The 17,130-nt window shown below is 40.0% G+C and overlaps 1 protein-coding gene across 1 annotated transcript; it reads left to right on the plus strand.

Annotated features, from left to right (window-relative positions):
* The first annotated feature begins 422 nt into the window (after nucleotides 1–422).
* Nucleotides 423–15,850, plus strand: LOC139730174 (very-long-chain 3-oxoacyl-CoA reductase-B-like). The gene is made up of 10 exons (XM_071641070.1): nucleotides 423–594; nucleotides 4,865–4,911; nucleotides 5,590–5,665; nucleotides 6,694–6,869; nucleotides 7,319–7,363; nucleotides 8,576–8,610; nucleotides 11,209–11,290; nucleotides 13,025–13,090; nucleotides 13,864–14,013; nucleotides 15,316–15,850. The coding sequence occupies exons 1-10, from the start codon at nucleotides 423–425 to the stop codon at nucleotides 15,427–15,429; spliced, it is 963 nt and encodes a 320-aa protein (XP_071497171.1). The 3' UTR covers nucleotides 15,430–15,850.
* The last annotated feature ends 1,280 nt before the right edge of the window (nucleotides 15,851–17,130 follow it).

The raw sequence follows: 17,130 nt of genomic DNA on the forward strand, positions 1-17,130 counted from the left end.
TTCATTCATTCATTCATTCATTCATTCATTGTTTATCTACGTTCTCTCATTTCATTCCTTTATAATTCATTCATTTTTAGTGGGCGGGGTGTTTCGTTGTGTTTACCTCTCTTCCATTCATGGGCAGTGCGTGCGAATGCGGGCACCCTTCACGTAATACTAGTAAGGCCTACGACAGATCGTGAGATTTCCCGTGCGCGTCGTCCCCAGGGTCGTTGTCTGGATGTCAAAGGTCAAGGGGTTACAGCAATCATCCAATAATCCTCCACACCACCACACATGTGTGTGGTGGAGCTATGATCACTGCATAGAAACCACATCACACAGGAATTACGAAGCGCCTGAGATGAGCTGCATGCACGCGCACACCATCGTAACCACTCTGCATCCAGTCTACTAGCCCAGTACAGAAGATCTTCATCATGGCCATTATTCCAGAGCCTCTCATCCACTTATTCGCAACTCTTGGGCTATTCACGACGATCTACGCCTCGACAAAAGTTTTTCTTTCAATTCTGAGAAATGTGAACACCTTTTTCTTGGCCGGTCCCTTGGGCTTGGGGACTAACCCTGCTCGTCAGGGGAAATGGGCAGGTAAGATTTGTAATCTTTCATGCACTTTAGGGCCCTGTACTACTTGAGTATGTAGGCTGTATTATCGCATATCGGTGCAATACATGCAAATGAAAGTAGACACTCCATTCTACATGGAGCCAAACCTATTACCGTTTCGGTGGTAGCTCCATGATTCTACCTGCCGCCGCGCCGTAGCCCCAATCAAGCATTGTAGAACTAGAAATAATGGGGAAATTACAGAATACCGGTTTTGCCTCATATAAATTAGCATATTGGTGCGTATAAGAGCCGCCGGAGGCGGGGCCGAAGGCCCCGCCTCCGGCGGCTCTCCCTTAGAGATGAATTTCAGCCCGAAGGGCTGAAATTCATCTTTCCCGTCGTCTGGGGCCCCCAAAAAGCCCGGGAACGGAACGGCCTTCAAAAAGTAGGTTGACCACACAATTTTTATGAAAATTGCGTGGTTTCGGAGGAAAACTGCTCTAAATCAAGATAACTCGAGTAAATCGTTGATAAAGAAAATCGAGCCGATTTTGACGGAACTATTTTAAAGGTGATGACGTCATCACAGCTAGCAGCTCTTCTTCCTTTCACTCTTTTCGACACAAGTCATTCACGATCAATCACACTACACACTACTGTAGTTTGGCAAGGCAGCGCGTATACGCGTATTGTCAAGAGACAAGTGCGCACTCAACTGCTATAGAGATCTACGTATTGTACACTGTACTAGTAAACATGCGCGCGTTCTGCAGACTCAATACGCGCTACCACTGCACACGTACGCATCATAAGCTGTTGTGTGTAGGTACAGGTACTGTTGTACGACTGCATAGAGTCAACATGGTGGGCTGTCAAGAGCACCCACACAGTGCGTAAGCTCTACTGTAAACTAGCACCAGCAATTAGATAAGTGATTGTTTTCTAGTCTCACCTAAATTGCTATCGATTTCTGTGATACGGACTATCCTCAACTCCTAAAAACGTGAGTATTCATCGTAAATTCGGGTAAATTTTAACGGCTAGTCTAGACTAGCATCGTCAGGATCTAGAACTACATTATTCGGGGGACACCCCCGAAACCCCCAACAACGTAAGATACCACACTTCTCACCGCACAGATCAAGGAAAACACACGTAAACAAATGCAATCGTCGGCAGCCGAATCACGGACCGTATCGCAGATCGGATTAATATTTCAGATGGTTGCTATCGGCAAGCGTAATTACGCTCTTTTCAGAGCGATTTGCGCTCTCCGTGATTGGTTGCCGGTATTCTGTAATTTACCCGAAATAATAATAATAATAATAATTGTTTTGGATATAAACTCCAAATTTTATTGTCCAAGAAAATGGAAATTCATTTTGCCCAATTGATCGTGGGCCCGGCCCGGCAGCCACTGAGCAGCGCCAGATCAGTCCGGGAAACCCGCTCATGAGGACCGCCCCCGCGTACGAGGATGGTCCCTCCTCATGAGGACCTCCCCCCGCCTCATGAGGCCCCCCGGGGAACGCCTCATGAGGCCCCCCATTCACTTCTTATTCATCTCACATCTGACGTATAAATTGTCGCAACTTTGCACGGTGATTTTTTGTTACACACACATGTCCACTATCCATGATGAAAAGAAGAAAAAATCCTGTCTGTTTTTGTTTTTTTTAATCGAGTTTTAATCACCCGATGCAGAGCGCCCATCAAAACACGGGCGCCAGCGCGTTCGCACAATGCAAGACTGCCGCACCTAGCGGCCTGATCCGACTAAATATTTTCGATGCTTTTTTCTGTGGCTCTCACCTCTCCGCGCACGAATTAGCCTCGTGAAGCTGAAGTCTGACATCTTTTTACACAAATTCGTAACGAGAAAAATTAAATCAGTACTAACCTGATCTTGTCCATATATTCCAAATTACTATTCCACACTGATAGAGTAGGTGGGTAGATGACATACTCCAGTTTGTTAGCAAAATAATCACTTTGTAGGTACATGTATGACGAGTTCACTTTCTTCGTCAATTCCGCCCACGATTCCGCGGCCCGCTTACCGTTTGGGCGCTTTCTCTGGAATCATCCCGCGACGCGACGTACGTCGCATCACATCACGCATCCAGCACATACCAGTCTGGTACTTAGTATGTGCTGGATGCGTGATGTGATGCGACGTACGTCGCGTCGCGGGATGATTCCAGAAAAAGCGCCCAAACGGCGGAATCGTGGGCGGAATTGACGAAGAAAGTGAACTCGTCATACCTACAAAGTGATTATTTTGCTAACAAACTGGGAGTATGTCATCTACCCACCTACTCTATCAGTGTGGAATAGTAATTTGGAATATATGGACAAGATCAGGTTAGTACTGATTTAATTTTTCTCGTTACGAATTTGTGTAAAAAGATGTCAGACTTCAGCTTCACGAGGCTGATTCGTGCGCGGAGAGGTGAGAGCCGCAGAAAAAAGCATCGAAAATATTTAGTCGGATCAGGCCGCTAGGTGCGGCAGTCTTGCATTGTGCGAACGCGCTGGCGCCCGTGTTTTGATGGGCGCTCTGCATCGGGTGATTAAAACTCGATTTAAAAAAAAAAAAAACAGACAGGATTTTTTCTTCTTTTCATCATGGATAGTGGACATGTGTGTGTAACAAAAAATCACCGTGCAAAGTTGCGACAATTTATACGTCAGATGTGAGATGAATAAGAAGTGAATGGGGGGCCTCATGAGGCGTTCCCCGGGGGGCCTCATGAGGCGGGGGGAGGTCCTCATGAGGAGGGACCATCCTCGTACGCGGGGGCGGTCCTCATGAGCGGGTTTCCCGGACTGAGATCGACGTTGCTCTAACAGTTAGGTCATTTTCAACTGTTGAACGGCACGCAAGGTAGCAGCAACTCCCATCTTTTAACGTCTTTTGGTATGACGCGGCCGGGGTTTGAACCCATGACCTCCCGATTGTGAGGGCAGCCACTCTACTCACTGAGCCAACACATCGGTACTAAATTTATCTAGATTCTAGAACATCGAAGTAATAATATCAATGGGCTCGGTCGACAGAGCAGAATGTGCATGTGCATGTGTCAATCAATGTCTTGCCTAACGTTTGATGAGTTGTTGCCACTAATACCGGGATTAAAATGGCTTTTAACTTGGTAAGAATGGAAGAAAACAAAAAGAAACAATAAAAATTAACAAACAAATCAGTGGGGTATAATCTTTAGAACTAATTGTTTACAAGGGCTAAGGGTCTAGATTAAAATTAGGTCTACTTTTGGCAAATATTCATAAGAGTAAGATTGCATTTGTCCCTACTGTACTAACAACAATTATGCTATATATTTCGCGGGGGTTTTATTTTCGTGAATTTCGCGAGTCGGGAGCTATTCGCGAATTTAACAACACGCGAAAATATTACCTTCCAAAATGAATCCTTTGCGTTGATGATACGAACATTTCAGTACTAGCATACCATGTCACGGCCCTCTTTGGTCACGGCTTACTTACCGAACAGACCATACTGGCTAAGCTTGTTTACGCACGTCCACGTCTACTTACAAATACTATAGAGAGCCAATCCATTATCGCAAGGGGACCACTCATCAGAAATCTAGCGCGATGGACTTAACCACTTCAAAAATGTTGAATTCTAACTTACTAGTTCGCAGAGTTTGGCAAGTCTTTTTCATGCAGTGTATAACTAGTATCATTCTTATTTGCTAGTAAGTTGAAAATTCACACTTTCTTTGCCACTTCATATTTTCTCTGGTCCCCCAATCGCGAATTTAACCACTCGTGAAAATGTGTGACAGCGGCAATTGGCGAAAATTTATGTACGCGAAAATTATAGCGTATACAGTATACTAGCCAGCCGGTTAGCCCGACCAGACACCATCAAATCATGCAGAGCACGGCGTCACCGTCGCGTTTTTACAGTGACTGTACAGATTGTTCCCTAACTAAACTTTACTGCCTGAATGTAGCATAGATTCTAGTTCATGTGTTTCTTCCTCAAAGCGATGGGTGTGGGACTAGTTAAGAACCAATTCCAGCCCAGGAAACCTGCTCACGAGGAGGGATCGTTACAAGCAAGAGCCCCCGCCACAAACAGGTTTCCCGGACTGAATACAACTCCACATTGACTATCCTGTTCTGTCCTGTGAAAGACTGTGTGATCATTTTTTGGTGTTGTATTCAGAGCTACACATAGCTAACGTTAGAGCTCATGCACATAAGTTTGATCTCTGATTCAAAGTTGAGTGCAGAACTTCCGCATGAATTGTTTCATTGTTTGTGTTTTTTACTACAGTTGTGACTGGTGCTACTGATGGTATTGGAAAAGCATATGCAGAACAGGTAGGTAGATCCTAACGTTGTTAGAGTCTTATGTAAAGTCTCATGAGGCTGAGAGAACAGTCCCATATTTATTCTGTCCCACAATCATGAACTTGTATGCTACACTTGTGGCATCATGGTGCTTGCCAGTTAAAGGCATGACAGCATGCATACCAAAACACGATCTTCTCAGAAAAGAATATTTAAGAATAAAAATGATTCTTAAAGTTCTATTTGTGTCATGTTAATGTTAAATGTGAAATAATTGTACAAAGCTCGAATGTTAATTCACAACTCTGCTCATTATTCACTGTCTTTCAATCCATGAACAACTTGGCGCTGGAAATCCTAAATGCCATTGAAGGCAGATCAACTTTGTGCACCAACTAGAACATTTTCTATGCTTTTCTTTTCTTACTTGTAGGTGTCTGTATTCATAGAGTTTTTCTTATTTTATTTTTATAGTTGAAATGTCCTGAAAATATCCTCTCTTTATAGTGGTGACTGAAAACACTGCAATAGAAAATGGCTCTTGGTACCGTAACTAAAATATGAGGGTTTTGTTTTTTTCATTTTGTTATGTTCTTTGTTAAATGTTTTTTTTTTTCAATGCCTGTCACATTTTTTTTTAATAACTATATTGCTCTTGAATTGTTGTGTTTGCCTTTGCATAACTTTGCTTTTTATGGTTCATTGCAGCTTGCCTCAAAGGGAATGAGTATTTTTCTTATGAGTCGGTCAGCGGACAAGCTGAAGGATGTGGCTACTCAGATAGGTAAGGCTCTGAGGGGTCAAATATGTCTGTGGGAGAACCTTGTTTAACGTGTGGAGGACGGTTTGATATTGCTTCAACATGCATTTCCCATAGACACCTGCCCGCGTATACTCGGGACTCGTCCTCAACAGGTTAATAGTACCTATAAGGCTATATGAAGGACCTAAAGACCCCTGAAAATTACCTTGTTTCACATTTTTTTCTCATTCTGTTGGATGCAAAAAGAAGAAAAAATACAGTCAAATTTGTCTTTGATTAACAGACATAACGTACGAGTGTATAATGTAAACCCCTTATCACTAATGTGTTGCTACAGTTTTCCTGTGTGATACTGAGGCACTTTGCCACACTAATATGGGCTTGGGATCTTTATAACAATTGGGTCAGATCTAGAGGGATTAACTGAATTCCGATGAAAGAGCATGGCGAGTTAAGCTCAGGGCACTGGCACAAAAATGTTCCAGTCACTTGAAAGGACTTCAGTGCAATATTGTGTTCACCACATAATTAATGAGGCTAATTTTTCACCAATCAGGACTTTCCAACAAAGTTTTAGAGTGGTTGAATTTGCGATTGTGGAGTACAGTAATAAACACAGAAATGTATATGTGCACATTGCATTGATGTCGACTCTAAGATCAGAGTTTGATATTTTCACATGTTCTTCAATTCACAAATGGCACCCGACTCGCTTAACTCACATAAATTGCTAAATATATGGCATATATATGCAGTATGGTTCTAACCAAGTTACATGTACCTTCTGGACAAGTACCCCATACCCTTTATCGGACCCTAATCCTGATCCTGAACCTAATCCTAACCCTAAATCAAACTGTAACCCTTAACCTTTAACCTAACCCCAATCTTTACACTATGATATTCTTATCACTAACAAGTATTTAACCAAGGGGGGTTAATTGTCCTTGGGTTGACGTGGGTGGGAGGGTAATTTCCTAATACCATACAGTATATCTGCACCTGGAAATGAACAGGAAGGTAAATGTGTCTGGTTTGCCCACTCGCAGGAGAGAAATACAACGTTGAGACGAAGACCCTGGCCGTCGACTTCTGCGGCAATGCCGACATTTACGGAAGGATCAAGGAAGCCCTGGCCGAACTCGAGATCGGTGTCCTCATCAACAACGTCGGGATGTCGTACAGCTTTCCGCAGTTCCTCACAGAGATTGAGGATGTGGAAAAGGTACATATTACTGTAAGCGTGGGACTACAGTGAGACTGGGTGAATGGGTCTGAATGTATTGCTCTGGCAGAGGTTTTTGGGTCAGGGCTATTTATAGCTCTGCTGCTTGTATGATGGTATTCTTAACCCATCACACCCCGAGGCAATTCTGCTAGAGAGATTATCCCAGTATAGTCAGTGCTATCATTGGCACCTGCCAGATTTTTAGCATTGTTCGTAAATTTGTGTTATTTTGAATCCAAACCCTGCTTTTCACAAGTAGGGTCTTAAAATGTGTGTATGATATGAAAGAAAATGAAGTCATGAAATTTCAGCATGAGGACCGTTTTGTGTTCAAATTGTAGCAAATAATGTTGAGGTGGGCTATTTTAATGGCTCTATCGGATGAGATACTGAAAGTATTATACCCACCGTAATTTGTGTTCTTATTAATGGTTTTTTCTCTGCAGTTTCTGCCAAACATCATCAACATTAACTGTCTCACCGTGGTTATGGTAAGATTTTCTGAGTTTGTGGATGTCTTTAATAGTTTGTGTCATAGATGCAGGGGTGTTACAAAGCAAGGTGGCAACTCTTCCTTTTTTACGAATGCTGAAAGTCTCTTTCATGTGTCAGTTGGTTGGTAGAACAGGCAATGTTTCAGCAGTGGTTCAGCAGTCTCTCCAATAATGCTAGATGATATTAGTAGGACCCTTTGGTAGAGCAGTGCTACCATGAAGAGGATAGCCTTGATAGTAAAATCATATTCTAATTATTTTTTATAGTGACTGTAATAATAATAATAACAATAGTAATAATAATACTGATAATATTACTATTATTATTTTTTATTATTATTATCATCATCATCATAGGAGGATTAATAATGACCCTTTTCCCTTTGCATTATAATCATTTATAGTAGTAGTAGTAGTAGTAGAAGTGTTTGTTCTCCTCCTTCATCTATGAAATGTCTATAATTTCTTACAGAGATTCCACGTCTCCTACTTTCACCCACTGTCCGAGTTCTGTCACATGCTGTATACTACAAGCTCTGTCTTTTTAGTGGGTCCCTCCATTTTTCGCACTTTAAGCAACGGTATACATGTACTTCACTTTGATCACTTCTGTTTCTTTTTTACTATACAATGTATGATTACTATAGGTCCTCAATTGTTGTACAGTCTTTTCATATCACTATGTTCTATTTACCTTATTCTTTGTTATCAAAAGAAGTGAAACATGTTTTGTCAAAAAATGAAATAAACTTTGAATTGAATTGAATTGAATTGAATTGTATGTTCCATAGCCCAGTGAGGACGAGTCCCGAGTGTACTCGTGCAGGGGTCTATGGGAAATGCATGTTGCAGCAAAATCAGCCTGTCCTCAATGGGCTTTTAAAAAAAAAAGAGCACCAGAGAGCATCCGTAACACTAGAAAATCCATGCCTCCTATATGATCCCAGGACCCCAACCACAAAGGACTTCATACTTGCGATTGTGCCCCATACGCACACAACATGGTGCGCATGTTCACACGACCGCAGAGTCTCCTGTTTGCTAGGGGGTCCATGTGGCAGGAGAATCTTCAGGTTAAGAAATACTTGGGGTTGGAGTCTCTGCTACTAACACTAGCATTTGTGTGATTATTTTTGTTGTCATTATAATCGGAGCAAACCTATTGAGGCCATGCTTACACTGCAAACCATGTCGGTCATTTTTTTGCAGATGAGTTACTTGGTTCTACCCAGCATGATAGAAAGGTAGGTATGCATAACATTAATTGGAAAAAAAAACAGTAACTTTAATGAAAGAATACGGTACATCAATAGATTGGGTAAAAAGTGGACAGGTGGCTACTCAAGCATTTATTTTCCAGCAATGAGCAGACATTTTGAATGGAGATTAGTAAGTAAACAGTCTCCATAACTTTTGAACTGGAACACTGTTTGACCTCTATGTAACTATGATTTACTAATTTGACTCTTTTCCCCAACCCCAACCCCACAAAAGAGAAGCAAACAGTAGTAAGAGATTACCAGATATAATTGTTAAACTCTGTTTGTGCCAGCCATTTACTGAACACTTTTGCATTAACTCTTTATGTGCCATGTTTGCACATTCGACTCAGTCGACGGCGTACCAACTTCGCATATTCTGCTCAAACCCACAAACCCGCCCAAACCTATCGATAAATCGCCAAATGCCTCAGTGCAATGAAAGCTTTTCTCGCGCTTCCGTTTGTCTCACATAGAGCTTGAATTTTATGTGTTGATTGACTATCAAGCTGTGTTTCCCAATAGATTTGCGTGTAAATTCTAAGTTTCTGGCACTGTTTTATGTGCAAATGTCATGCCTTTACATTAATGTAGCTACTGGTCATATCAAGAAAAACAATCATCGATTTGTCTTGCAAATTTCCATCAAAGCAAAGCTTGGCATTTTCTCTACAACTTTACTCACTACATGTTCACCTTAACGGAAATAGATAAAATCTACATAGATTTGAAAAACATAATGTTTTCTCAAAGCATGACTACGTTGGTGTCTCAGAATAATGTGGCACACAGGGGGTTGCCACAATGGCACATGAAGAGGTGTTAACTGAGGTGTTAACTGAAGCACAACCCAAACAGATCACTCTGTCAGTGATGATAAAGCAAGCCTGTGATTTCCAGACATTAGGCAAAGAGGGTGGAGCATGTACACAATACTCAAACATCTCTCCATCCTTTATATTATCAGGACAGTTGTTGACAGAAATAGCATCCATTCTGTATTAACAAACTGGATGGAGTCGCTAGCTGCTGTACTTATGGTTCAGCGCACACTAGTGACAGCATTGATACACAGATCAGTGGATGCAAGCGTCACTGTCCACAGAAATTGAAACGGCTACCAAATCATAATGGCGCACGGCGCGTTAATATATAACAGTCGACTAGCTCTCCGCTCTGTATACCCTACAGACCCAAATTGAAAGCTCTCCTTTCATTCAAATACAGTAGCTCACAGGACGTGCATAATGTGAGTTGGAATAGTAAAAGATTCCGAGCTACTCCCATTTCATAATTGCTATTAGATAGAAAACGCACAAAGAGGGAATGTGGGTAACAATCGCATTCTCAAAGAGGGTTGCTTTGGCGTTGAAGCGGTGCATATGACCCGTGACAATTTTATGCTCATGCATGTACCTACTTAAAGGAACAAAAAAGTGGAAAAAAAAACTTGAAAAATGAAGCATTTATTGATGTTACTATGGAGAAAAAAAGCTTTGACAAAGGGTAATATTGAAGTGCGCTGAGGCAATGTCTATTGTATAGGGAACAAAAGCAAGGCTTTCAAGTGGCGTGCTTTTGACTCTACTTGTAGTGTGTGGTGCTTTGCTGTCTTATTTTCTCTTCAAAAAGTGAGAACACATGTATGATTTTTATATTGATTTTTTTTTTCTGAAAATATATTAAGCAGGCTTGGTTTGTGCAATTTTCTCAGTTTTAACCCACATATTTGAGGTTTTTCTGGGATAGGTTTCAATATTTAAAAAAACAACAGCATTGGTTTGATATGGGATCATACAAATCAGTAAAAGAAGTTTTTGTTCAACTGCATTGGTACTCTTTCAAGGTGCCTGTCAAGGAGTTTCCAACCTTTCATTTTTTTTTAAATAGTGTTGCCACTCTCAGTGAACTAAAGGCATTATTTACCATTTGCAGATGAAACAAAAACCCAGCTTTAGTGGTTTAAGTATGCGCTGTTATTTTCTCATGCAGATATTGTCACAAATGAGGAGGTCATAGACATTTTTTCGAGATGTTTTCGCGAATTGATTCCAATGCCAATGTTAAGGCACTATTGCCCTAGCGCATCAATGGAGACATTTTCGCGAGATATTAAAATCGTATTCGTGAACCATTTGATTTGGGAAATTCAGGAAAAATAAAACCGTCGCGAAAATAACAGCTTATACAGTAGTTCTAAAATGTGAGTTAGAGACAGAAACAACCTATGTAAAAATTTGAATCAGTAAACTTATTTTTAAGTAATGTTAAGTATACAAAATTTGAAAAATGGAAAACGTTTCTTGTGATGTCTTCTGATATTTTAGGCTTCATTGTGAAATCTTTACATGGTAGGATGTTTTGTGATACAACTGGCCTACACATATGCATCAAATGTGATATCTTGAACATTTTCTTCAAATCACTGCTCCCAACAGTAAACAGTACTTTTAGAATGCAGTGAAAAAAAAAGGAAGATATTTATATGTATGAATATTCCTGGTATTTTGTAACTGTGCCGCAAAGCTCTCTGTGTGTGCAGGATGTTTCACACATGAAATTTGCTTTCCATCCACACGTTAGGAGAAAGGGTGTCATCATCAATGTCTCCTCAGCGTCGGCCATGAACCCCAGCCCGATGCTCACCGCCTACTCTGCAACCAAGGTAACAACATTCAAGATGTGCTTGTAACGACATACTGTAGGCCATGGGACACCTTGCACCCCATACAAAACTTCCATCTTTGTCCATGGTTTAAGCCATGGACAAAGATTGTACCACCTTCATGAATTCGGGCCTGAATAGTGCATTTTAGTCTATTTTGTGTTACACGCTTTCTTCATTTATTTTTCTGTTTTGAGGGGAGGTGAGAAGAGATTTGCTTTTCATGTTTGTGATGTGTGGTTTTGTTTTTTATTTACAAACCTCCTTTCTTTCCAACCCATAATAGTCCATGGGCCAGGCCAGATATTGGTACCACCTGAGGTGGCAAAACCTTTTTGGTGTCATTTTGTTTTTCGGGCATAGATATGCTTATCAAGCTATGATAGCATTTCCAAATGAGTAGCTTAGTCATAATAAATGAATTTTAAAGGGGATGGCTAATAACTGATCAGTAGGAATCAGTGGAAATGCTGGGGGATGATTGTTCCAATCCAAAAATTATTTGCTTCAAAACAGTGTCATATTCTAGTAATGTGCAGTTTAATGCCCCATCACTGACAGGCACGCTAAACCTGGAAACATTAAACTGCACATTACTTGAATATGCTACCATTCTGAAGCAAATAATTTTCACACAATAATAGATATATAAAGTACTCTTAAATGAATCCCACAAAGATTGGAACAATCATCCCCCAGCATTCCCACTGATTCCCATTGATCAGTTACTAGCCATCCCCTTTAAACCAATTTGGTCTTATTGTTTATCCCTATACTTCTGAATCGAAACTAACCGCTATACAAAGGAGAGCACGCCATTAAAACCAAATACACGCCATTAAAAATACACGCCATTCAAACCAAAACAACAACAACAGCAAAGAGCACTGTCTTCTGTATATATGTTCACACGTGTTCTATTGTAAACGCGGTGCGCTTAGTCTTTATTCAAGGCAGTGAAGGGAACATCCAAAGGTTATGATGTCCACAGTGCTTAGTCTAATATTCAAGATGGCGAAGGGAATATCCATAGCTTATGATACAGTGTATATCCCTTTATCTAAAAAAAAAACAACAACAAAAAGCAATTCCTTGTGAATTTTACTGTATTTTTCAATTATTTATCATTTTCCGGTGAAAACGCAATGGTGAAAATGCTAATACCACGCCAATGTTGCTTTATTTCCATCCAACAATGAAAGATGATGCAAAAACAATGTACCGGTACAGTACAATACATTATAATAAATAATGTCGTAAATGAACAGAGTGATTTCTGTTTAAAACTGATGTATTTGTTGAGAGGGTAGTGTAAAAACAGTATAGATAATCCTTTTTATTGAATAGGAACTTTAGATATGATAACGGTACATTGTTCTAGATAAAGACTAAGCGCACCGCGTGACAGCTGTGGATATCATAACCCTTTGGATATTCCCTTCGCTGCCTTGAATAAAGACTAAGCACACCGCGTTTGCAACAGAACACCTGTGGACATACAGAAGACCGTGCTCTTCTATGTATAGCAGTTAGTTTCGATTCAGAAGTATAGGGATATGACCAAATTGGTTAGAAATTCATTTATTATGACTAAACTACTCATTTGGAAGTGCTATTATAGCTTGATATTATAAAGCATATCTATGTCTGACAAACAAAATTATCATTGAAGTTTGCTTCTTCACACTCGCATGCTTTTAAAGATTTTGTTTGTTTTTGTCTCCCTCTTTTCAGGCGTTTGTAGACTTTTTCTCCAGGGGCCTCAACACAGAGTACGCTTCCAAAGGAATCATTGTTCAGGTGAGTACACTCATAGTGCTGTAGACAAGTTCAATTATGTCATCAAACTATGGCTCAATTTGCTGAGGGGCAAAAAGTAGAGGGGGGGGGGGCAAACGAGAAAGCGTTGCATCCCATGTCCCATCATCATCGTGAGATTTTATCAGGCCAGCTGGGGAGTCGGGTATGCGGTACACATACTGCATGCTAGAACTGCGCTCTATGAATAGACACATGACCTGCTTTTGCCCCTCAGGTGACACGTTTCTTGATGTCCTGGAACCTCGTTCTCAAGATATTTGAGAAGTGATAATTGGCTTTTTAATACTGACCATGCACACTCTTTCTACTCAGGGGAAGTTTGTCAGCTTGTTTGATTTTTATGTGCAGATCACACCTTCACCAGGGGTTTGTGATGCATTTGGTCTGTTTTCTATGGCATTAGAAAGCCATGCTGATATTTGATTTCGAGAAGGAAAAGTAGATTTTAAATATTTGGACCCTCCTGTCGTAGTGAATGGAAACCACTGTGTGTTCTTTAAATGTCTGAGAGTTTAAAAAAAAAAGTTCTATTGTGTGTGCAGATTGCTGCGTGAACACCTAAACACACAAGCATACACACAGGCATGTACCGGTATATGAAGGCAAATTTGCATGATTACATAATGACAAGGTTGCCTCATGTGTATACATGAATTGTAAAATACAAAAAAAAAAAGAAAATAAAAGATGATGGTGACTTCATTCAGTGTACAGCTCACTCTTGACTTGAATTTTCATGGTATCTTGTGCAGTCTGTGCTGCCCTTCTACGTCACTACAAAACTGAGCAAGCTGCGCCGTGAGACTATTACCATACCGAGTCCCAAGACGTACGTAAAGAGCGCCCTCCTAACCGTCGGTCTCCAGGATCGCACAAATGGCTGCCTTATGCACAACCTCCAGGTATAATGTTCTTGCCTTGTTCGTCAGCATTTGTTTACATGAATGCTGAAATTAAAATAAAATTACACATTTGTGCATACAGGTTGATGTGTTGCTTGAAGGTTTGCATGGTGAAGTAAATGAGGGAGAATGGTGTGTGGTAGCACTATGAACAGGTTGATGTTGTGAATAAAGTGCCATTTAAAGTGTTCAACGTAAATCTGTCACTTCATCAGAATTTTGCGATGCTTTATCGACAAAATCCGGATAAATGTTTGTGGTATGCACAACCTCAAGACATAAACATTGTTCATTTTGTTTGTGCATTTTTTAAAAGGAACACAAATATAACAGTGAAATGACATACAAATTGATGCTGTGAATATACATAATTGTAAAGCTGTAATTATATATGTACTACCTCTTTTCAAGGGGAAAAAAAATCTCAGAAACTTTCTGCTTTGGATTTAATAGGACACACAGCACATTTATCATATGTGACCCTGCATCACAAAACCAACTAAAAGTCGCCAGATCAGGAAGAGCAGTCTCTAAGCTTTAAAATGATGTGTAACTCAATTCAAATGGACTCTCCTAACCTATTTAGATATTGGAAAGAAAGCACACACTCTGGAAAAGTATGAAATGAGAAAAGAGGCTTTGAAGTACAGGATCTATTCAAGCGCTTTCATAATCTAAACCAAACCATGCTATCTGTGCGAGGAAAGGGACAAAACACCGGAGCAACAACAATGAAGGGATTATCAGATTAAGCTGAAATTGGGCATGCATTATTAACACATTCTGTCCATGATTAATGCCAACTTTCAAAGCAGTAGCATTGTCCATTCAAAAGTTATTAGAGTTGAAAGTGAAGAGTGTGCAAAGGATTTCTAAGAAATGAAAAGAGGCCTCTAAGACATACCTGATGTCATAACTTTACCAAAAACAAAAAAACAAAAAACGATTGTAGAAAAATTGCTGAAAACACGCTTATCCATTTGTTTTATGATCCCAATCTTAGAAATAACGCAGAAGAATAATAGCTCTTTTAAAGAAAATGAAAAACTGAAGATTGACTTGGTTGAGCCGTTTCACCTTTTTTGAGTCCTCACATAACATCAATTGGTGCGACTTTTTGTTCGTTTTGTGATGCAAGGTCACATATTTGAGACAATACCGGTAGTTACCTTTGTGAGATTTTTATTGTAGGAATATCTGTGAACTTGAACAATTCACAAAAAAAATATACTGCCTGTTCACCATTTCCTCCCACGCCAACCGGTGCCTAACTAAATGTTGTGATCTCGCTGACTTTTCCAGGCCTACGTGGTGGATTTGGCTCCCGAGTGGCTGCTGAACCGGGTACAGATGTCGCTGCACACCAATATACGTCGCATCAACCTGAAGAAGCTGGAACAGAAGAAGGCTAAATAGAAAGACCGGGACCAGCAGTGAAGGCTTGTCACTACCTTAATAGATAGTGTAGCATTCATTATCCAAGCAGTACAGGGTTGTTAGTGGGAAGATACAATTTGCACTTAATGTCCCATATATCAATGTCATCTTTCTGTAAGCAAAGAATTTGTCAAATTTTGAAGGAATCAAAACTGTGTACTGTATTGTCAGTGTGAACAAATCAGAGCTTGAGTTACTATCCTATGTAGTACCAGTGCTAATGCACATGCTTGAGAGAGAAGGTGTTGAAAAAAAAAAGAAGAAGATGACTTTATTGCAACTGATTATAGCAAATTGCCCTTCCTGGATGTAATGTATGCCCACTATATACACCTATGATATGTATCATGGATTCACAATGTAGTTGTGTTACACAGCTACATTGTATGTGGGTTGTCAGTACTGCAGATCTGCCTACTAGAATGGGTGTAATGATATTAAACAGAGTATGTTCTCTTCAGCAAATGTTACTTGTGTGCTTTATGAAACATGACTCAGCGTGCATAGAATGCACTGCACAGTTTTTCCACTTTTATAGCAAAAAACATGATTTTATTGCCTTCTTTTTTTGTCCTGTTTTTTTAATGCAACATTTCTCTTGCGACAGTTGCAACTTGTGGTTAGGTTAGTGATAGGGTTTTTTGCCTTATCAATACATTGCAGTTTAGTGTGAAGATTAGGATTAGGGTCATGGATATAATATGTCTGTGGGTAGAATTTATGTTTGGCTTAACGTGGTAGATATTTCATGGAGTAATTGTCACAGGAGCAAATGTTGTGAAACCATACATGTGCCTCCCTTTGGTTATTTTTCACTCAAAACAGAATCAATTTGATTTTGTCCAGTTTTTGTGATGCAGTATTATTTGTTCACCATGCATTACCCCATGACTAAGAGTCCCACAAATGGAACTTCTTGATAATTGACTCGCGAATTGATTTGACCAATGCGATGATGTGAGTAAATCGTGATATGTATCATCTTCCATCAACCCCTGTGATTGCATCTTGTTGTAATACTTCATTTGTTTATTTCATGTTGTGTGTTTGTGATTCTCAGCATTGTTGATGGTTCCTGTAAGGATTGGACACACATTGTATTGATGTCCTGTAAAGTAGTGCTTTGATCTGAGTGTGTGCCTTTGTATGACATTGCCAGTCATTGTTATTACTATGTTTTTTGATACCATAATGTATGCTCAGTTTAGACACGGAGTCATTGACTAGCAAGACCTCTCTCATATACCTGCAATCACCACAGCCATATAAACTCTGTTGCGGTCATGATTTTAATCAGAGAAATACACTACACAAACAAACTCTGCAGAAAAAAAACAACAACAACAAATACACTCCTGTCTCCAGTACTTGTGTTATTATGAAAATCACTCATTAACATATAGCAGAGGAACTCTCATCCAACACAAACACTCCTTTGGTTTTATAGGTTAAGATTGACTGTTCATAGTGGACCCAAACAAGTTTGCATTATGAGGTTGATGGGGGAAGACTTGACCTGTACAATTATACTCGTGAAAAGAAAGGCTATTTCAAGTGAAAAAAGGCTGGATTTTTCATTTGACTTGGCCACTTCTCAGCCAAAATTTTCAGTCGGCCCTACATTCTGAGCCTACATGAATGCATTTAAGCTGAAACCTGGACTGTTTAGGAGTCCAGAAT

This window comes from Diadema antillarum, unplaced genomic scaffold (genome assembly GCF_040938485.1).
Source record: "Diadema antillarum isolate AM-2024a unplaced genomic scaffold, OU_Dant_1.0 seq00000297_RagTag, whole genome shotgun sequence".
Classification (NCBI taxonomy): Eukaryota; Metazoa; Echinodermata; class Echinoidea; order Diadematoida; family Diadematidae; genus Diadema; species Diadema antillarum.